At 42.5% G+C, this 23,088-nt stretch overlaps 1 protein-coding gene across 2 annotated transcripts in view; it reads right to left on the minus strand.

Annotated features, from left to right (window-relative positions):
• The window catches only part of LOC118398027 (retinoic acid receptor beta-like), a 265,638-nt gene that overhangs the window by 52,043 nt on the left and 190,507 nt on the right, over positions 1 to 23,088 (minus strand). For both annotated transcript variants that reach the window (XM_052470144.1, XM_052470145.1), the window contains one exon: positions 10,855 to 10,996. In XM_052470144.1, the coding sequence (XP_052326104.1) occupies positions 10,855 to 10,996 (142 nt within the window). The remainder of the gene's footprint in view (positions 1 to 10,854; positions 10,997 to 23,088) is intronic.

Below are 23,088 nucleotides of genomic sequence, written 5' to 3' on the forward strand. Positions count from 1 at the left end.
TAGGAGTACACAGCCCACCCTAGAATACCACAGTAGTGAACACTCTGCCCTATAGGAGTACACACTCCACCCTAGAATACCACAGTAGTGAACACTCCGCCCTATAGGAGTACACAGCCCACCCTAGAATACCACAGTAGTGCACACTCCACCCTAGAATACCACAGTAGTGAACACTCCGCCCTATAGGAGTACACAGCCCACCCTAGATTACCACAGTAGTGAACACTCCGCCCTAGAATACCACAGTAGTGAACACTCCGCCCTATAGGAGTACACAGCCCACCCTAGAATACCACAGTAGTGAACACTCCACCCTATAGGAGTACACAGCCCACCCTAGAATACCACAGTAGTGAACACTCCGCCCTATAGGAGTACACAGCCCACCCTAGATTACCACAGTAGTGCACACTCCACCCTAGAATACCACAGTAGTGAACACTCCGCCCTATAGGAGTACACAGCCCACCCTAGAATACCACAGTAGTGAACACTCCGCCCTATAGGAGTACACAGCCCACCCTAGATTACCACAGTAGTGCACACTCCACCCTAGAATACCACAGTAGTGAACACTCCGCCCTATAGGAGTACACAGCCCACCCTAGAATACCACAGTAGTGAACACTCCGCCCTATAGGAGTACACATCCCACCCTAGATTACCACAGTAGTGCACACTCCACCCTAGATTACCACAGTAGTGCACATTCCAGCCTAGATTAACACAGTAGTGCACTACTCCACCCTAGATTACTACAGTAGTGCACACTCCACCCTAGGTCACTATAGTAGTACACACTAGACCCTAGATTACCACAGTAGTGCACACTCCACCCTAGATTACTTTAGAAGTACACACGCCACCCTAGATTACTGTAGTAGTGCACACTCCAGCCTAGATTACCACAGTAGTGCACACTCCACTCTAGTTTACAACAGTAGTGCACACTCCACTCTAGTTTACTACAGTAGTGCACACTCCTAGATTACTATAGTAGTGCACACTCCACCCTAGATTACTATAGTAGTGCACATTCCACCCTAGATTACTATAGTAGTGCACATTCCAGCATAGATTTACCACAGTAGTGCACTCTACCCTAGATTACTATAGTAGTGCACACTCCAGCCTAGATTTACCACAGTAGTGCACTCTACCCTAGATTACTATAGTAGTGCACACTCCAGCCTAGATTTACCACAGTAGTGCACTCTACCCTAGATTACTATAGTAGTGCACACTCCAGCCTAGATTTACCACAGTAGTGCACTCTACCCTAGATTACTATAGTAGTGCACACTCCAGCCTAGATTTACCACAGTAGTGCACGCTACCCTAGATTACTATAGTAGTGCATACTCCAGCCTAGATTTACCACAGTAGTGCACTCTACCCTAGATTACTATAGTAGTGCACACTCCAGCCTAGATTTACCACAGTAGTGCACGCTACCCTAGATTACTATAGTAGTGCACACTCCAGCCTAGATTTACCACAGTAGTGCACTCTACCCTAGATTACTATAGTAGTGCACACTCCAGCCTAGATTTACCACAGTAGTGCACTCTACCCTAGATTACTATAGTAGTGCACACACCAGCCTAGATTTACCACAGTAGTGCACTCTACCCTAGATTACTATAGTAGTGCACACTCCAGCCTAGATTTACCACAGTAGTGCACTCTACCCTAGATTACTATAGTAGTGCACACACCAGCCTAGATTTACCACAGTAGTGCACTCTACCCTAGATTACTATAGTAGTGCACACACCAGCCTAGATTTACCACAGTAGTGCACTCTACCCTAGATTACCAAGAGGGTCATACTGCATCTATTTTATTTTTTATATATATATATATTTTTTTTTACCCCCTTTTTTTCTCTCCAATTGGTAGTAGTCACAGTCTTGTCTCATCGCTGCAACTCCCGTACATATTCGGGAGAGGCGAAGGTCGAGAGCCATGCGTCCTCCGAAACACAACCCAACCAAGCCGCACTGCTTCTTGACACAATGCCAATCCATCCAGCTGCTCCAATGTGTCGGAGGAAACACCGTACACCTGGCGACCTGGTCAGCAGGAGTCGCTAGTGCGCAATGAGACAAGGACATCCCTGGCGGCCAAACCCTCCCTAGCTCGGACGACGCTGGGCCAATTGTGAGCCGCCCCCATGGGCCTCCCGGTCGCAGCTGGCTGGAGCCTGGACTCAAACCCAGAATCTCTGGTGGCACAGCTAGCACTGCGATGCAGTGCGTTAGACCACTGCACCACCCGGGAGGCCCTTACTGCATTTATTTAAACTTTTATTCAGCTTTTATTCAGCCAGGAAAGTAATTGAGAATAAATTCAATGTTACAATAGACCTGGTTATTTACTGCACATTTCATTCGGCATAGTGTACACTTCACCATAGTTTACAAACTCCACTACAACTACTGTCTATGGTGACTTTACCAACATTTACAAAGGCAGCCCAATTCTGATCTTTTAACCAAATATTTTCAAAAGAGCTGACCTGATTGGTCAAAAGAAAAATGAGTGAATAAAAAGATCAGAATGTGTTTTTACCTAGGAATAAAAGTATAGTGTTCTCATGGTAATCTATTACTAATTCTAAAAGGTGCCCCTAAGGCCCTGACCCTTTACATAGTATCCGTCCTACAGGGTCAATCAAATACAAAGTGATTCAAGAGGAAAATACTTATCCATAGAATGAGGGAGGGAAGATACATTGTTTTAGTCTTTCATTTGGAGTAAAAAGCAGTAGTAATATCTCCAGTAGAAGGGGGTAATGATGAGATGGACAACGGTCTCCCTCGCTAGATGTATTCCATCCATCCCTCCCTCCTCCTAACTTCACCGGTCCGTAGGTATTAAAAACCCATCTATTTTCCAGGCCTGTTGTCTGATGCATCACTAGGACGTATCTGCTCCTGGTCATTTGCTTGGAGTGCTGGGTAATTGATTGTACTGGGGAAGTTCTCCCCTAGAGCTCGCCTCGCCATGAATGTCCCCCCTCTCTGGGAGACAGTGATATATTACCATCCCCCTCCACGCACACCATACAAACACATACCATCCCCCAGTGGAGATAGTGTGTGGTCAGACACCAGTGAAACACAGATGATGTTAAGCAAGCCAGTAAGCAAGCCAGCCAGCTTTCTGAAGTCTCTATGTCAGAAACCAGAGCAGGGGAAATGTGACTGTAGGGGCCTGAAATGACTTCTCCATATCAGCTCCATATCATACTCTCTAACATCACTAACTGGACACATGCAGACATACACACGCATGTACGCACACACACATGCACCCGCACCCAAAAACAAACACACACACACTCCTTTGTGCCCAAACTCTGAACATGGAGCTAGTTACCTTTACAGAAAAACCACATGATGTCACGTGGAACTCATGTGAAAACATGTGTTTTTGGAACATTTCACGTGTTCACATGTGAAATTCCGTAAGGGTATCTACAAGGCACAAGCTGAAGCATGGGCCTCCTGAGCCCCGGGTCACTCTGACTGAAGAGAGAATTTCCTCTAAAATACCATGGAAATACCAACAGAAGCAGTACTGTAAAATAAAGTGCTACCAAACTCACAGTACCTAGCTACCTGTACAATGTTTCTTATCACATAACCATCATCATCACTGTCTTCAATAGCACTCGAGTAAACAACACTACATTAGCATCCTAGCGCAGCTAATAGGAAGGACAGGGCACCTGCTTGGGTTAGGTAGCAGCAACAACTGCTCCCCGGGCACTGATCACCTAGAAGTCAATTAAGACCGCCACCGCACCTTTCTGATTAAGAGGGCTTCGGTTAAATGCGGAATACACATTTCGGTTGAATAAATTCCGTTGTGCAACTGACTAGGTATTATCCCCTTTTCACTACAGGAATGGAGTAAGCTAAGGTACACAACCTCATCACAGCAACACATGGAGGAAGGGAATGGTTCCTTTCTTCTCTGCTCAGTGTGGGAGAACAACAGCATTAAATAAAACACTATATACTGTACATTATACAGTATCCCTATGGTAAGGGTGTCAAACTCATTCCATGGAGGTCCAAGTGTCTGCTGGTTTTTGTTTTTTCCTTTCAATTAAGACCAGGTGAAGGGAGTTCCTTACTAACCAGTCAACTTAATTCATCAATCAAGTACAAGGAAGGAGAGAAAACCCGCAGCCATTTGGCCCTCCATGGAATGAGTTTGGCACGTGCTCTTTGGGGAGGCCAGACCAGACCAGGAGAAGGAGTGCAGAAGAATAGAGACCATCACGTTCTCTGTGAGTCTGTGGGGGAGAAATAGGAGAGAAAAAAACAAAAGAGGAGAGCAATGTCTTCTTTCCCTCAGGGCTAATGGAGCGTGAAGTGGACGTGAGCCCTAACTGCTGATGCAATCAAAGAGCGGCAATAACCTGTGAAACGTAAACTGTTCTTGTCGCTGACAATGGAATGGAGCAACATGATCGCTACAACACACACACACACACACACACACACACACACACACACACACACACACACACACACACACACACACACACACACACACACACACACACACACACACACACACACACACACACACACACACACACACACACACACACACACACACACTCCAACGGCTAAATGTACTCAGTTCTTTAGTGGGTTGGTTGATGATGCATGCCCCTCACATCAAGTGGTTGATTTCAAGGACAGTGCAGTTCTCATTTTTCAGACAGAAGAGTTACCTTCACAGCATGATCCACTAGTGGTTATCTTACCTTTATCATGTGCAACGCCTCTCATGTCTTCCTGTCAAACGTAATATTTAATACTTTGATCATTTCATTCAAAAGGAGACAGTGTACTATGTGTGGAACTGTCTTTTGAAACAGGCAGTGGAGGATACCCTTCTCAATAGGGGGGAATTGAAATATGCCTTCAGAAAGTATTCATACTCCTTGACTTATTGTTGTGTTACAGCCTGAATTCAAAATGGATTCAATTGTTTTTTCTCTCAACCATCTACACACAATACCCTATAATTACAAAGTGAAAACATGTTTTTATAAAGCTTTGCTAAAACAGAAATATCACATTTACATACGTATTCACACCTCCGAGTCAATACTTTGTACAAGAACCTTTAGCAGAGATTACAGCTGTCTTTCTCTGTAAGTCTCTAAGAGCTTTCCACACCTGGATTGTGCAACATTTGCCCATTATTATTTTCAAAATTCTTCAAGCTCTGTCAAATTGGTTGTTGATCATTGCTAGACAACCATTTTCAGGTCTTGACACAGATGTTCAAGTAGATTTATGACCAAACTGTAACTTAGCCACTCACTGTCTTGTTGTTTTAGGTTATTATCCCGCTGAAAAGTGGATTTGTCTCCCAGTGTGTGGTGGAAAGCAGACTGAACCAGCTTTTCCTCTAGGACTTTGCCTGAGCTTAGCTCCATTCCATTTCTTTTTTATCCTGAAAATCTCCCCAGTCCTTAATGATTACAAGCATACCAATAACACTATGCAGCCACCACTATGCTTGAAAATATGGAGAGTGGTACTCAGTAATGTGTTGTATTGGATTTGCCCCAAACAACACCTTGTATTCAGGACAAAACGTTAATTGCTTTGCCCCATTTTTTGCAGTATTACTTTAGTGCCTTGTTACAAACGGGACGCATGTTTTGAAATATTTTTTATTCTGTACAGGCTTCCTTCTTTTCACTCGGTCAACTAGATTAGTATTGTGAAGAAACTACAATGTTGTTGATCCATCCTCAGTATTCTCTTATTACAGCCATTAAACTCTGTAACTGTTTTAAAGTCACCATTGGTGTAACGATCGGCGTTGGAATGAGGTGAGGATGTGGTATGTGTTCATGATGATATTTATTTAAATTCAGAACACTAAACAAAATAACAGAGAAAGAAACGAAACCGAAACAGTTCTGTAAGGTGACAAAGCACACTAGACAGAAAATAAACACCCACGAAACACAAGTGGGAAAAGGCTACCTAAGTATGATTCTCAATCAGAGACAACTAACGACGCCTGCCTCTGATTGAGAACCATACCAGGCCAAATGCAAAAACACAACATAGAAAACGGAACATAGACAACCCACCCAACTCACGCCCTGACCATACTAAAACAAAGACAAAACAAAGGAACTAAGGTCAGAACGTGACAATTGGCCTCAAAGTGAAATCCCTGAGCAGTTTCCCTCCTCTCTGGCAACTGAGTCAGGAATAATGCCTGTATCTTTGTAATGACTGAGTACATTGATACACCATCCAAAGTGTAATTAGTAACTTCACTATGCTCAAAGGGATATACAGTTGAAGTTGGAAGTTTACATACACCTTAGCCAAATACATTTAAACTCAGTTTTTCCCAATTCCTGACATTTATTCCTAGTAAAAATTCCCTGTCTTATGTCAGTCAGGATCACCACTTTATTTTAAGAATGTGAAATGTCAGAATAATAGTAGAGATTTATTTCTGCTTTTATTTATTTCATCACATTCCCAGTGGGTCAGAAGTTTACATACACTCAATTAGTATTTAGTAGCATTGCCTTTAAATTGTTTAACTTGGGTCAAACGTTTCGGGTTGCCTTCCACAAGTTTCCCACAATAAGTTGGGTGAATTTTGTCCCATTCCTCCTGACAGAGCTGGTGTAACTGAGTCAGGATTGTGGGCCTCCTTGCTTGCACGTGCTTTTTCAGTTCTGCCCACAAATCTTGTATAGGATTGAGGTCAGGGCTTTGTGATGGCCACTCGTTGTCCTTAAGCCATTTTGCCACAACTTTGGAAGTATGCTTGGGGTCATTGTCCATTTGGAAGACCCATTTGTGACCAAGCTTTAACTTCCTGACTGATGTCTTGAGATGTTGCTTCAATATATCTAAATAATTTTCCTGATGCCATCTATTTTGTGAAGTGCACCAGTCCCTCCTGCAGCAAAGCACCCCCACAACATGATGCGGCCACCCTGTGCTTCACGGTTGGGATGGTGTTCTTCTGCTTGCAAGCCTCCCCATTTTTCCTCCAAACATAACGATGGTCATTATGGCCAAACAGTTCTATTTTTGTTTCATCAGACCAGAGGACATTTCTCCAAAAAAGTACAATCTTTGACCCCATGTGCAGTTGCAAACCGTAGTCTGGCTTTTTTTGTGGCGGTTTTGGAGCAGTGGCTTCTTCCTTGCTGAGCGGCCTTTCAGTTATGTCAATATAGGACTTGTTTTACTGTGGATATAGATACTTTTGTACCTGTTTCCTCCAGCATCTTCACAAGGTCCTTTGCTGTTGTTCTGAGATTGATTTTCACTTTTCGCACCAAAGTACGTTCATCTCTAGGAGACAGAACGCGTCTCCTTCCTGAGTGGTATGACGGCTGCGTGGTCCCGTGGTGTTTATACTTGCGTACTATTGTTTGTACAGATGAAAGTGGTACCTTCAGGCGTTTGAAAATTGCTTCCAAGGATGAACCAGACTTGCGGAGGTCTACAATTTTTTTTCTGAGGTCTTGGCTGATTTGTTTTGAGTTTGAAGGTAGGCCTTGAACTACATCCACAGATACACCTCCAATTGACTCAAATTATGTCAATTAGCCTTTCAGAAGCTTCTAAAGCCATTACATAATTTTCTGGAATTTTCCAAGCTGTTTAAAGGCACAGTCAACTTTGTGCATGTAAACTTCTGACCCACTGAAATTGTGATACAGTGAATGATAATTGAAATAATATTTCTGTAAACAATTGTTGGAAAAATGACTTGTGTCATGCGCAAAGTAGATGTCCTAACAGAACTTGCCAAAACTATAGTTTGTTATCAAGAAATTTGTGGAGTGGTTGAAAAAGGAGTTTTCATGACTCCAACCTAAGTGTATGTAAATTTCCGACTGTATATGTTTTACCAATCTACCAATAGGAGCCCTTCTTTCCGAGACATTGGAAAACCTCCCTGGTCTTTGTGGTTGAATCTGTGTTTGAAATTCCCTGCTTGACAGAGGGACCTTACAGATAATTGTATGTGTGGGGTAAAGAGATGAGCTTGTCATTCTAAAATCATGTTAAAGACTATTATTACACACAGAGTGAGTCCATGCAACTTATTATGTGACTTGTTAAGCTGTTTTTTACTGCTGAATTTATTTAGGCTTGCTATAAGAAAGGGGTTGAATACTAAATATTGACTACAGTCAACTTTTAATTTTTAATTAATTTACAAACATTTAGAAAAATATCATTTCACTTTGACATTATGGGGTATTGTGTGTAGCCCAGTGACAAAAAAAAACATCTAAATTGAATCAATTTTAAATTTTGGCAGTAACACAACAAAATTTGGCAAAAGTCAAGGGGTCTGAATACTTTCTGAACACACTGTATATATTGTAAATTACAATTCAAAAGTCACCTTTCAAAATGAATGACTCACTCAAGTATTTTATGGAAAAAATAGTCTTGGTTTCAAGGATAACTCTGTCGATTATGTGTTTCAAAAGGCCTTCATGTTTTTTGGGAAGTATGTGCATCGTGTTTATGTGCATCGTGTTTGAGAATTTGACCACCAAAGAAAATCACATTATCATTCACCTGCACTAGTCCCTCTCATCCATCCATCTTTCTCCTGGGAGAGTCCTATCGTCCTTTCTCACCAGACAGTTCTGTACTTCAGACACAGACAGGCACAGACACTATAGGATCAACCTTCTTGAAGGGTATAGTGTGTGGATGCTGAGGGATTTCTGTCAGAGATCAAGGTAAGATGGAGAAATCAAACAAGTACTACTTTAATTTCAACAGACTTAGGAAAAGTTCTGCTGTTGCTGGAGTGCCAATCATCAGATACAGCATGTTGGATTTTACACACACACACACACACACGCACACGCACACGCACACACACACACACACACACACACACACACACACACACACACACACACACACACACACACACCATATCATTAAAAGTAAGAAATGCGATCCACTTAAAAAGTTCAAAAGTGCAAGAGCAGAAAGCTGAAAGATTTAAAACCACTAAGACAGTGTTTCCCAAACTTTTTTTAGTCCCGTATCCCTTCAAACATTCAACCTCCAGCTGCGTACCCCCTCTAGCACCAGAGTCAGCGCACTCTCAAATGTTGTTTTTTTGCCACCATTGTAAGCCTGCCACACACACACACTATACAATACATTTGTTAAACATAAGAAAGAGTGTGAGTTTTTGTCACAACCCGGCTCGTGGGAAGTGACAAAGAGCTCTTATAGGACCAGGGCACAAATAACAATATAATAATAATCAATCATTTTGCTCTTTATTTAACCATCTTACATATAAAACCTTATTTGTCTATTGAAAATGGTGAATAACTCACAACAGGTTCATGAGAAGGGTGTGTTTGAAAGGATGCACACAACTCTGTAATGTTGGGTTGTATTGGAGAGTCTGTCTTAAATCATTTTCCACACATTGTCTGTTCCTGCATTTAGTTTTCATGCTAGTGAGGACTGAGAATCCACTCTCACATAGGATAACGAATCCAGTTGTTAGTGTCATCCATTTCAGGTAAGTACCTGTGTATTGGCATACCCAACTCACTCAGGTGCTTCACTATATCACATTTGACATTGTCCGTAAGCTTGATGTCATTTGCACACAAATAAATCATACAATGATGGAAAGACCTGTGTGTTGTCCTTGTTAATGTAGACAGAGAAGAGCTCCAACTTCTTAATCATAGCTTCAATTGTGTCCCGCACATTGAATATAGTTGTGGAGAATCCCTGTAATCCTAGAATCAGATCATTCAGGCGAGAGAAAAAAATCACCCAGATAGGCCAGTGTTCATGCAAACTTTAAGCTCGTCTCTCAATTTTAAAAAAGCGTTTCAATTCTTTGCCCCCTGATAACCAGCGAACTTGTGTATGTTGTAAAAGCATTACATGGTCGCTGCCCATATCATTGTATAGTGCAGAAAATACACATATTCAGGGGTCTTTTGCTTTAACAAAGTTAACCATTTTCACTGTAGTGTCCAAAACATCTTTCAATCTGTCCTGCATTCCCATGGCAGCAAGAGCCTCTCGTGGTGCAGTGTACCCAAGTGGTGTCGGGAGCAACTGCTTGCACACGCGTTACCACTCCGCTATGTCTCCCTGTCATGGATATTGCGCCATCAGTACAGATACCAACATGAACAGCAGCTACATTTGGCTACATACAAACCGTTAGTGGAATTCCCGCGAAAGAGTAACAGTTAATGTGATTAGATGTTAATTATTTGACTAGGCTACCTGTTTGACATTGTGTTGTTACTTGGCTGAACACTAGATGGTTGAATTACATTTTTTTGGCAGTGAAACAAGGCTACTCAGGCGAGACGAAAACCTCACCCAAATGTACCGCCCAGTTGGAAAATATAAATAAACTGCTTGAATTTTATTTATATCTATTTTTTAATGTGAATGACCTTTTTATTTGACGTACCCCCGACATCATTGTTGCATCCCGGTTTGGGAATACCTACACTAGGGGAATAGGATAATGTGGACGTGTGTAGGTGTGTGTGTGTGTGTGTGTGTAGGTGTGTTTAAATCATCTAAAGGATGGATAGGATGGTGTGTGTAGCATGTGACCTCTGATCAAGACTAGGGGTCCCTCGATTCCTGTTATTCCAGGAAACTTCCCTAGTGGCGTGGTTTGGGATTAGAGTTGTGGGATTGAGACAAACTAACCAACACTCTTTGGACAATCCCATCAGTAGTAAGAGTGGTGTGTGTGTGCGAATGTGCGTGTGTATGTTTGTGTGAGAGAAAGACTCACACTCTTTGGACATGCCCACGCCAAAGCACTTCTGGAGCCGGCAGTACTGACAGCGGTTCCTGGTCACCTTGTTGATGATGCAGTTCTTGTCCCGGTGACACGTGTACACCATGTTCTTCTGGATGGATCTACGGAAAAAACCCTGAGAGAGAGAGTTAGAGAGAAAGAGAGATAGATAGAGAAAGAGTTAGAGAGAGAGAGAGAGAAAGAGTTAGAGAGAGAGATAAAGAGAGAGAGAGAGAAAGAGCGAGAGAGAGAAAGAGAGAGAGAGAGAAAGAGCGAGAGAGAAAGAGAGAGAGAGAGAAAGAGAGAGAGAGAGAGAGAAAGAGAGAGAGAGAGAAAGAGAGAGAGAGAAAGAGCGAGAGAGAGAGAGAGAGAGAGAGAGAGAGAGAGAGAGAGAGAGAGAGAGAGAGAGAGAGAGAGAGAGAGAAAGAGCGAGAAAGAGCGAGAGCGAGAGAGAGAGAGAGAGAGAGAGAGAGAGAGAGAGAGAGAGAGAGAGAAATCAGTCTATCTGGTAAATCATGGTTACACTGGATAAAAGGGTAAATACAATTAATAAATACAAATCTTCCTCGACTGCATTCAGCTCAGGATGTCATAGCAACAAGCATTTGTGGTGTCTGTGTGTCTGTGTGCGTGTGAGTAATCCGAGGAAAGGGGAAGCGTTGTAGAGGATGTTAACATGGTGTGTTAAGTGATGTTCAGTGAATTGGTGTGACTTTCTGAGAACGCTGGTGTAACTGACTATAACAGAAGGAGAATGACCCCCCCTATGGTTTACGTCTACAGTATGTCCAAAAACAACTATGGTGTAACTGTCTTGTATCAGTTGCTTCAATAGAAGCATCATTTGCCTACCAACACAGTCAGAGCAGTGTGAGAGAGATGAGAGGAATTTGAGGGAAAACAGGAGGAATTCAAGTAGCTTCCTTAAAGATGTTTCAGTTGTTATTTATTTGTTGTGGCTCTGGGGTCCTTCTCAATGATCCTCCATCATCCTGGCGAGAGGTCCTCTGCCATTTGCCATAGGCTTCTGTGACAGATGGGACCTTGCGTTTTCATTAGGGGAGCAGAATGCATGATGGGTAACGGATTAGATGGCGTACGCACAGGGCTGAAACGGCTGATGCTGTATCGTGTGTGTGTGTTGCAGCCCCATCGTGCTTTAGACTCAAACATCCGTCAACATACCAGTCCCGTCCCGCAGTGCCCACAACAACTAGCCAATCACGTCTGGGATTTCAACACCATGTGACCAGTCCAGGGACACCGCCCCTCGACTGGTATTATTCAGTTTCTTAATAGAGGCCTTTATTCTTGCCTGATCTCACTATATTTCAAACTTTTTTAACAAATCAAAAACTGAAAAATTTGGCGTGCAAAATTATTCAGCCCCTTTACTTTCAGTGCAGCAAACTCTCTCCAGAAGTTCAGTGAGGATCTCTGAATGATCCAATGTTGACCTAAATGACTAATGATGATAAATACAATCCACCTGTGTGTAATCAAGTCTCCGTATAAATGCACCTGCACTGTGATAGTCTCAGAGGTCCGTTAAAAGCGCAGAGAACATCATGAAGAACAAGGAACACACCAGGCAGGTCCGAGATACTGTTGTGAAGAAGTTTAAAGCCGGATTTGGATACAAAAAGATTTCCCAAGCTTTAAACATCCCAAGAAGCACTGTGCAAGCGATAATATTGAAATGGAAGGAGTATCAGACCACTGCAACTCTACCAAGACCTGGCCGTCCCTCTAAACTTTCAGCTCATACAAGGAGAAGACTGATCAGAGATGCAGCCAAGAGGCCCATGATCACTCTGGATGAACTGCAGAGATCTACAGCTGAGGTGGGAGACTCTGTCCATAGGACAACAATCAGTCGTATATTGCACAAATCTGGCCTTTATGGAAGAGTGGCAAGAAGAAAGCCATTTCTTAAAGATATCCATAAAAAGTGTTGTTTAAAGTTTGCCACAAGCCACCTGGGAGACACACCAAACATGTGGAAGAAGGTGCTCTGGTCAGATGAAACCAAAATGTAACTTTTTGGCAACAATGCAAAACGTTATGTTTGGCGTAAAAGCAACACCCTGAACACACCATCCCCACTGTCAAACATGGTGGTGGCAGCATCATGGTTTGGGCCTGCTTTTCTTCAGCAGGGACAGGGAAGATGGTTAAAATTGATGGGAAGATGGATGGAGCCAAATACAGGACCATTCTGGAAGAAAACCTGATGGAGTCTGCAAAAGACCTGAGACTGGGACGGAGATTTGTCTTCCAACAAGACAATGATCCAAAACATAAAGCAAAATCTACAATGGAATGGTTCAAAAATAAACATATCCAGGTGTTAGAATGGCCAAGTCAAAGTCCAGACCTGAATCCAATCGAGAATCTGTGGAAAGAACTGAAAACTGCTGTTCACAAATGCTCTCCATCCAACCTCACTGAGCTCGAGCTGTTTTGCAAGGAGGAATGTGAAAAAATGTCAGTCTCTCGATGTGCAAAACTGATAGAGACATACCCCAAGCGACTTACAGCTGTAATCGCAGCAAAAGGTGGCGCTACAAAGTATTAACTTAAGGGGGCTGAATAATTTTGCACGCCCAATTTTTCAGTTTTTGATTTGTTAAAAAAGTTTGAAATATCCAATAAATGTCGTTCCACTTCATGATTGTGTCCCACTTGTTGTTGATTCTTTACAAAAAAATACAGTTTTATATCTTTATGTTTGAAGCCTGAAATGTGGCAAAAGGTCGCAAAGTTCAAGGGGGCTGAACACTTTTGCAAGGCACTGTAGATAACACACACACGCACAAACAGAAACAACGCGCAATTTATTCAGGTTGGGTTCAGGCAATTTATTCAGGGCAGGATAAAAGTCCTTGGTGCGGTGTGTGTGTGCGTGCATTGGTGTGTGTGTGTGCATGCATCGGTGTGTGTGTGCGTGCATGTGTGTGTGTGTGCCTCAGAGTCTTTGTGAAGTGATTTCTCAGCAGCAGCAGAAGCAGCAGCAGCAGTAAACAGATGCTGTGACTTCTTCATCTCTGCGTTCCTCAAGGGAAGCTCTATCACACACACACACACCCCCGATGCACCCAGACTTAATCATCACATCTGCTCTCTCTCTCCTCTTCCTCTCCCTCTCCACCTACCTTATTCTCTCTATCTATCTCTCTACTTACCTTATTCTCTCTCTCTCGCTCTCTACTTGCCTTATTCTCTCTCTCTCTCTCTCTCTCTCTCTACCTGATTCTTTCTCTCTCTCTTTCTACATACCTGATTCTCTCTCTCTCTACTTGCCTTATTCTCTCTCTCTCTCTACCTACCTGATTCTTTATCTCTCTCTCTCTACATACCTGATTCTCTCTCTTTCTCTCTACCTACAGTACCTCTCTCTCGGCCTACCTGATTCTCTCTCTCTCTACCTGATTCCCTCTCCCTACCTAACTGATTCTCTCTCTTTCTACATACTTGAGTCTTTATCGCTCTCTCTTTCTACCTACCTGATTCTCTCTCTCTCTACTTGCCTTATTCTCTCTCTCTCTCTCTCTCTCTCTCTCTCTCTCTCTCTCTCTCTCTCTACCTGATTCTTTATCTCTCTCTCTCTCTTTCTACCTGATTCTTTATCTCTCTCTCTCTCTCTCTCTACTTGCCTTATTCTCTCTCTCTCTCTCTCTCTCTACCTACCTAATTCTTTATCTCTCTCTCTCTACATACCTGATTCTCTCTCTTTCTCTCTACCTACAGTACCTCTCTCTCTCTCTCTTTATCTCTCTCGGCCTACCTGATTCTCTCTCTCTCTACCTGATTCCCTCTCCCTACCTAACTGATTCTCTCTCTTTCTACATACCTGAGTCTTTATCGCTCTCTCTTTCTACCTACCTGATTCTCTCTCTCTCTCTCTACTTGCCTTATTCTCTCTCTTTCTCTCTCTCTCTCTCTACCTGATTCTTTATCTCTCTCTCTCTCTACCTACCTGATTCTATCTCTCTAACTCTCTTTCTACCTACCTGATTCTCGCTTTATTGGCATGGGAAATATATGTTTAATTCCCAAAGCAAGTGATAAAAAACAAAAGTGAAATAAACAATATAAGATGAACAGTAAACATTACACTCATCAAAGTTCCAAATGAATAGAGACATTTCAAATGTCATATTATGGCTATATATAGTGTTGTACCGATGTGTAAATAGTGAAAGTACAAAAGGGAAAATAAATAAACATAAATATGGGTTGTATTTACAATGGTGTTTGTTCTTCACTGGTTGCCCCTTTCTTGGCAACAGGTCACAAAACTTGCTGCTGTGATGGCACACTGTGGTGTTTCACCCAACAGATATGGGTTTATGAAAATTGTATTTGTTTTCCAATTCTTTGTGGGTCTGTGTAATCTGTGTAAGCTCAATTTCCACCTCATTTTGTGGGCAGTATGCACATAGCCTGGCTTCTCTTGAGAGCCAGATCTACGTACGGCGGCCTCTCTCAATAGCAATGCTCACTGAGTCTCTACATAGTCAAAGCTTTCCTTCATTTTGGGTCAGTCACAGTGGTCAGGTATTCTGCCACTGTGTACTCTATGTTTAGGGCCAAATAGCGTTCTATTTTTTTGTAATTTTGAGTAATTATATTTTTGTTTTCTCATGATTAGGTTGGGTCTAATTGTGTTGCTGTCCTGGGGCTCTGTGGGGTCTGTTTGTGTTTGTAAACAGAGCCCCAGGACCAGCTTGCTTAGGGGACTCTTCTCCAGATTAATCTCTCTGTAGGTGATGGCTTTGTTATGGAAGGTTTGGGAATTACTTCCTTTTAGGTGGTTGTGAAATTCAACGTCTCTTTTCTGGATTTGGATAATTAGGGACAGCCTAATTCTGCTGTGCATGCATTATTTGGTGCTTTACGATGTACACGGAGGATAACTTTTGCAGAATTATGCATGTAGAGTCTCAATATGGTGTTTGTCCAATTTTGTGAATTATTGGTTGGTGAGCGGACCCCAGACCTCACAATCGTAAAGGGCAATGGGTTCCTAATTAGTATGTTGAATTTTATGTTCCTTTTGATGGTGTAGAAGGCCCTTCTTGCCTGGTCTCTCAGATCGTTCACAGCTTTGTGGAAGTTACCTGTGGCGCTGATTTTTAGGCCAAGGTATATATTTTTATTTTGTGTGCTCCAGGGCAACAGTGTTTAGCTGGAATTTGTATTTGTGGTCCTGGCAACTGGACCTTTCTTTCAACATCATTAATTTTGTCTTAACGGCCCAGGTCTGACAGAATCTGTGCAGAAGACCAAGGTGCTACTGTAGGACCACCTTGGCTTGGGGACAGAAACACCATATCATCAGCAAACAGTAGACATTTGACTTCAGATTCTAGTAGAATGAGGCCGGTGCGGCAGACTGTTCTAGTGACATCGGCAATTTGCTGATATACAGTGCATTCGGAAAGTATTCAGACCCCTTGACCTTTTCCACATTTTGTTACGTTACAGCCTTATTCTAAACTTAATTTAAAAAGAAATCCCTCATCAAAAACTGAAATATGACATTTAGATAATTATTCAGACCATTTACCCAGTATTTTGTTGAAGCACCTTTGGCAGTGATTCCAGCCTTGAGTCTCCCTGGGTATGACGGTACAAGCTTGGCACACCTGTATTTGGGCAGTTTCTCCCATTCCTCTCCGTAGATCCTCTCAAGCTCTGTCAGGTTGGATGGGGAGCGCCGCTGCACAGCTTTTTTCAGGTCTCTTCAGAGATGTTAGATCGGGTTCAAGTCCAGGCTCTGGCTGGGCAACTCAAGGACATTGAAAGACTTGTCCCGAATCCACTCCTGTGTTGTCTTGGCTGTGTACTTAGGGTCGTTGTCCTGTTGGAAGATGAACCTTGACCCCAGTCAGAGTTCCTGGGCGCTTTGGATCAGGTTTTCATCAAGAAGCTCTCTGTACTTTGCTCCGTTCATGTTTCCCTTGATCCTGACTACCCTCCCAGTCCCTGTCGCAGAAAAACATCCCCACAGCATGATGCTGCCACCACCATGCTTCACCGTAGGGATGGTGCCAGGTTTCCTCCAGATGTGATTCTTGGCATTCAGGCCAAAGAGTTCATCCTGGTTTCATCAGTCCAGAGAATCTTGTTTCAAGTAAGTAGGTGCCTTTTGGCAAACTCCAGAAGTGGCTTCCGTCTGACCACTCTACCATAGAGGCCTGATTGGTGGAGTGCTGAAGAGATAGTTATCCTTCTGTAAGGTTCTCCCATCTTCACAGGGGAACTCTGGAGCTCTTTCATGGTCACCTCCCTGACCAATGCCCTTCTCACCTGATTGCTCAGTTTGGCTCTAGGAAGAGTCTTGGTGATTCCATACTTCTTCCATTGAAGAATGATGGAGGCCACTGTGTTCTTGGGGACCTTCAATGCTGCAGACAGTTTTTGCTACCCTTCCTCAAATATGTGCATCGACACATCCTATCTCTGAGCTCTATGGATAATTCCTTTGATCTTGTAGCTTGGTTTTTGCTCTGACATGCACTGTCAACTGTGGGTGTTTGCCTTCCCAAATCATGACCAATCAATTTAACTTACCACAGGTGGACTCCAATCAAGTTGTAGAAACATCTCAAGGATGATCAATGGAAACAGGATTTACCTGAGCTCAATTTCGAGTCTCATAACAAAGGGTCTGAATACTTATGTAAATAAGGTATTTCTGTTTTTTATTTTTAATACATTTGCTAACATGTCTACAAAACAGTTTTCACTTTGTCATATTGGGGTATTGTGTGTAGATTGATAAGGGGAAAAATATTAAATGTTTTTTTTAGAATAAGGCTGTAACGTAACAAAATGTGGAAAAAGTCAAGGGGTTTGAATACTTTCCAAATGCACTATATGTTGAAGAGGATAGGGCTCAAGCTGCATCCCTGTCTCACCCCACTCCCCCGTGGAAGGAAATGCGACCTGTTTCAGCAAACTAGGCGTATGTCACGACTTCACAGAAAAGCCATTTCTTTATTTTTTTATTTAACCTTTATTTAACCAGGAAGGGCTCATCGAGATTCAAATCTATTTTTCAAGAGCGCCCTGGCCAAGATAGGCAGCACCAAGTCATTACAAAACAATTACAGACAGACAACATGAAAAACTAAAGTAATCTAGCAAAAACCATTGAATTCACAAGAGCATAAAACAGCAAATTAAAAACATTGACAGGTCAGGGAATCAGCCTCAAAATCCTTCATTAGTGATTTAAAAACACCAATCGGGACAAGTTCTTCCAGTTTAAAAGTATTTTGTAAGGTGTTCCAAGACGATGGCGCAGAGTACATAAAAGCCATTTAATCAAATTCAGTTCGGACATTTGGAACAGTTAGCAGGATAAAGTCCAGCAAACGAAGAGAGTACCCACCACATTTCTGAACAATAAAAATGCACAAATAAAAAGGTAGTAAACCCAAAAAGGCTTTATAATTAAAAGTATACCAGTGACGAAGCCTACGAGTGGCTAGAGAAGGCCAGCCAACCCTGGTATACAAAGTGAATAAATCTCAAAGTGCCATGGTAAAGAGTGTCAATTGATCTCAAACACTGAGCGGAAGCATTCATACATAAAATACCAGACATAGACCTAATAGCCTTCCAAAACTTTCTAGGGTCATTCAGGTTATCAGTGGTAACAGACATAAATATTCAGACTTGGTCTTCCTGAGAAGAAAAGAACACTTGTTTCGTAACTGCCTAAAAATAAGTCAATCAGCATCAGAACATGAATTCCTTGCTTTAGCCCAGGCTAGATTACGGTCGTGAATAATACAAGACAGCTCAGAAAAAAAACATGGATTAACCACGCCCTTTAACCCTGAACCTGCGGAATGGGACATGTTTGTTTACTATTTGGGAAAAACCATCATGAAAGAATTTCCAGGCAGTTTCCACATAAGGGATAAACTAAATCTTGCGCCAGTCAAAATAAAACAAATCATGAAAGAAGGCCTGCTCATTAAAACACCATTTCTCTTACGAATAAAACGTGGGTTTGTCTTTGGAACCTTAGTATTTCTAACAGCAACAACAGCACAATGGTCACTTAAATCATTACAAAAAACACCAACCACAGAATATTAATGTGGAACATTTGTCAATATCAAATCAATCAGGGTAGATTTATCTGGGCATTTTAGATTTGGGTGAGTGGTTGAGTTAATCAACTGGGTAAGATTCATAGAATTCCAAAACATTTTTAAATCATCAGACACCGGCTTTAACCAACACCAGTTGAGATCACCAATCAAGATCATTTCACTGTAAAGAAGTTTAGACATACGGTGCGTCAAAGAAGAAAATGCATCACCGAGAGCAGAGGGGGGTCTATAACAGCCAATCACAGCCATAGAGAGTAGAGGGGGGTCTATAACAGCCAATCACAGTTATAGAGAGGCTCTTTCAAACCTCAACATTCAAAGCAAGAAATTCCAACTGTTTACAAATAGTTTCAGACTTTGCCACACTTACATTGAATTTAGATTTGACATATATAGCCACACCCGAACCTTTCTTAACCTGATTAATGCGATAAACATTGTAACCACTTATACAAATATCCTTATCAAAAACAGACTTGCTGAACCAGGTTTCAGAAAACACAATTACATCAGCATCAGTTGATTTAGCCCAAATCCTAACCCCATCAATTTTTTGACAACAGGCTGCTCTGCGTACATTTAAATGAAAAAAAACTAAACCAGATCTTGATTTAAAATCAGAGGGGGTTTGGAGACATTGCATATCGGGGCCAGGGTTAGGTTGCACCTCTGTTTAATAACCTTGCACGGCTTCTCTTTTTTAAGAGACCTACTGCAAGTGAGTTTCCAGACAATACAATACAAAACAGTCATTTAAAACGATTAGACTTTGGTAGTGACACAAATTCGTAATGAGTTCTCTAGAGTTCAGTAAAATCAGTGCACAAAGCAATACCACAAAAACGGTCATTTTTTCTGACAAAAAAAAAGAAAATAAGTCCAACGAAGGTAAGGGGAGAGATAGACAGCGTGTATGTATGAGTCTGAATGTGAGTGTTTGCGCGTGTGAGTAGATTGGGTGTTGAGGTCGATAGAGAGAACGTTGAGATTGTTGAGCTGCCACTGACAGATAGGCGAAGAGCAAAAAGGAGCAGCTTGGACAAGACACTCCGCAGATGAAGGAGGAACTCAGGCCAGTCAGAGATAGGGTTACTTTGGTAAACTTCAAGTAATGAAGTGCCGAGTTGAGGAGGACCCGTGATCTTTACACCAGCAAAAATAAAATAGTTTGGCACTACACAACAACGAAGTTACGCAACCATAAATAAATAGGTTATTAGTAGGTTAAACGTTCTTTGAATGTTCTTTAAAAAAAATGTTAGCAAATTGCGTTTTTCGTCAGAAATGCCTTCTGGAACATTTGAACTTTCATGTGCTTTAATAACAAATTTGTATACCATCTGCAAATACGAATAAAGTTGTTAAATTATGAGCCTAGTTGGTTTAGTCACAGAAGAAGAAAGGAACCTTCCCGCTAGCCATGATTGGCTGAGAAAATGAAGGAGCTGAACATGCCGAGAGATGAGTTTCAGATTGGTCTGTGGTGTAGAATCTTGTGTCTATAAATGAGCTGCTCGTTATGCTTAGATAATCCTTTCTACTGCAGTTTTCTTGAAAGATATAACGCTAGCCATGAAGAACTGCAAATATCTTGCTAATGCGACACTGATGTCATCAAAGCACAACGTGTTTGTTTGTTGTTGTTGAATGCTGTCGAACGCTGAAATTGAAACCTGTCGAAAGTCGAAACCTGAACTAAAGACCTCGGTTTAAATGCTGACAGTGTTTTTATATACTTTTATTTTACTTTGAATCCTGCGGCGATGTTGGGCTAAATTGGTGTGAGTGCTGCTATCTGTCCCGGGAACATGCCAGACTTTGTATAGGGGGAGAGACGCGAAAGTCCAGCTAGCCTAGCTGGCTCGGCGGTCTCAAACAGAGGCCGCTATTGATCGTTTCCAACGTTACAGAAGCTGCGTTTACTTTCAATGTAGCAACTGCTTGCTTGTGGAGGACTACAGGATCGAAGTAGCTACTCTTAGCAAGCAAGTAGCAAACCTACATAAGCTACTGGGGAACCCATGCCCACCTACTTTTTATTTTTCTTCCTCCTAGTAGCCGGATGCCGCTCTGGTCTGGTGGAAGTTTCGCCACCGTGTCGGCTCTCCACAGCCGACTGGCCCGTGCTAGGCAGGGTTCCATCCCTGAATGGGTCTCCCCCTTCCCTGCAGAACGGAGCAGATCTAGACCCAACCAATCAGCCATGGAGGTACGTCACTCGCCGTGGAGGTCGAAGAAGGCGTCCTCAGGCAAGGGAGGATGTTGAGCCCGGAACTGACACAGACCAGAAACAGCTTTGCCACCCTGGTTCCAGTGCCTTCGTCCGTGGTGGCTTCCCAATCAAGATCGGATCCGGAGGTATCTGTGTCTTCGTCCTCGGCTCTGTCTCCCTCTCCGGTGGCTTCTACCTCGGGTTCAGATCCTCTGAGCTCCCAGCCTCACCAGACCGTGAGGCTGCCTGAGAGACCCGGCCCATTCAACATCACCAGCTGTCATCATAGGCAGCTCTATGGTGAGAAACATCTCGGTCTCCAAAAGCCCTGTGCTACCCAGGAGCACGAGTACAGGACATAACATGGCTGCTTCTGACTGTTCTACCACAGTTGCCGGGAGCTGACACTGTCTTTGTCCATGTGGGGTCAAACGACATCAGGAGGGCTAACTCGGAACATTGAAAATTGATTTTAAAGAACTGATTTTAGCATTAAAAGACTCCAAAAAATGGCCAATAATTTCAGGTCCAGTACCATCGTTGGGCCGCAGGTGTGAAAGATTCAGCAGACTGCTGGCATTACACATCTGGCTAAAAGACTACTGTAGCTCTGCTGGAGTCACTTTTATTGATAACTTTGACACCTTCTGGAAACAGAAGATACTCTACAGGAATGACAGATGTCCATCCAAATCATCTTGGCTCCTGGACTTTGTCCACGCATTTCAAGGCTGCGTTGAAACAATGACTGGTAAATGATCCAAGACCAGCTCAGATAATCCCTACCATTGTGACAATGAGTCGTCATAATGCTGCATCAAATGTACATGATCTTAGGGACATTGGCAAACAATGTAAGTAATTTAATTTATGTACCACTAACCTCACCGAATACATCTGTTTATCCTACAGCTATTGTAAGCAGTAATCATGAGCCTATAAACCAGAGTTACACTGTTAGAACTGAGGCAGTGTGCAATAGTAGGAAGACCACTTTATGCAGCTCACTCTGGGACGGCAGGTAGCCTAGTGGTTAGATTGTTAGACTTGTAACCGAAAGATCGAATCCCCAAGCTGACGAGGTAAAAATCTGTCGTTCTGCCACCAGAAAAAGGCAGTCAACCCATTGTTCCTAGGCCATCATTGAAAGTAAGAATGCATTCTTAACTGACTTGCCTAGTTAAATAAAGGTCAAATTAAAAACTCTGCACTATCAGCACCAATATTAATAACATGAGTAAGTCTACCTCCGATAAGCTTCCCTGTAAAGCATTAAAAACAATCAAGCAACCCAGAAAAGTGCTAAAAATATGCCATATTAACATATGGAGCCTAAGAAACAAGGTCCATGAAGTCAATAACTTGCTTGTAACAGATGACATTCAACTCACTTAGATAATACCTTTGTTGATACAGTGGTAACAATAAATGGTTATAACATCTCCTGAAAAGACAGAAATGCCAACGAAGGCGGTGCTGCGGTCTATATTCAGAACCACATTTGTCACGACTTCCGCCGAGGTTGGCTCTCCTGCCCGTTCGGGCGGTGCTCGGCGGTCGTCGTCACCGTCCTATTAGCCACTACCGATCCCTTTTCCTGTATCTGTTGGTTTTGTCTGATTGTTTTCACCTGTTTGTTAGTTAATTAGTGTCTGTATATAATGTAGGTTGTTCCGCCCTTGTTTTGTGCGGGATTGTTTGTTTTGTCATTCGTTTCGTCTGTCGGTGTTATTGTGTTTCTTATTCTCCGGTTAGTCTGTTATCCTGTTTTGGATAATTTCACCCTGTGTGTTTTTGGGTTGACCGTGTTTATTTTGTTCACCGGAGAATAAACTTCATATCGTTATCTGCTCTCTGCGCCTGATTCCACCCACCTTGATT

Source organism: Oncorhynchus keta, chromosome 19, assembly GCF_023373465.1.
Source record: "Oncorhynchus keta strain PuntledgeMale-10-30-2019 chromosome 19, Oket_V2, whole genome shotgun sequence".
NCBI lineage: Eukaryota > Metazoa > Chordata > Actinopteri > Salmoniformes > Salmonidae > Oncorhynchus > Oncorhynchus keta.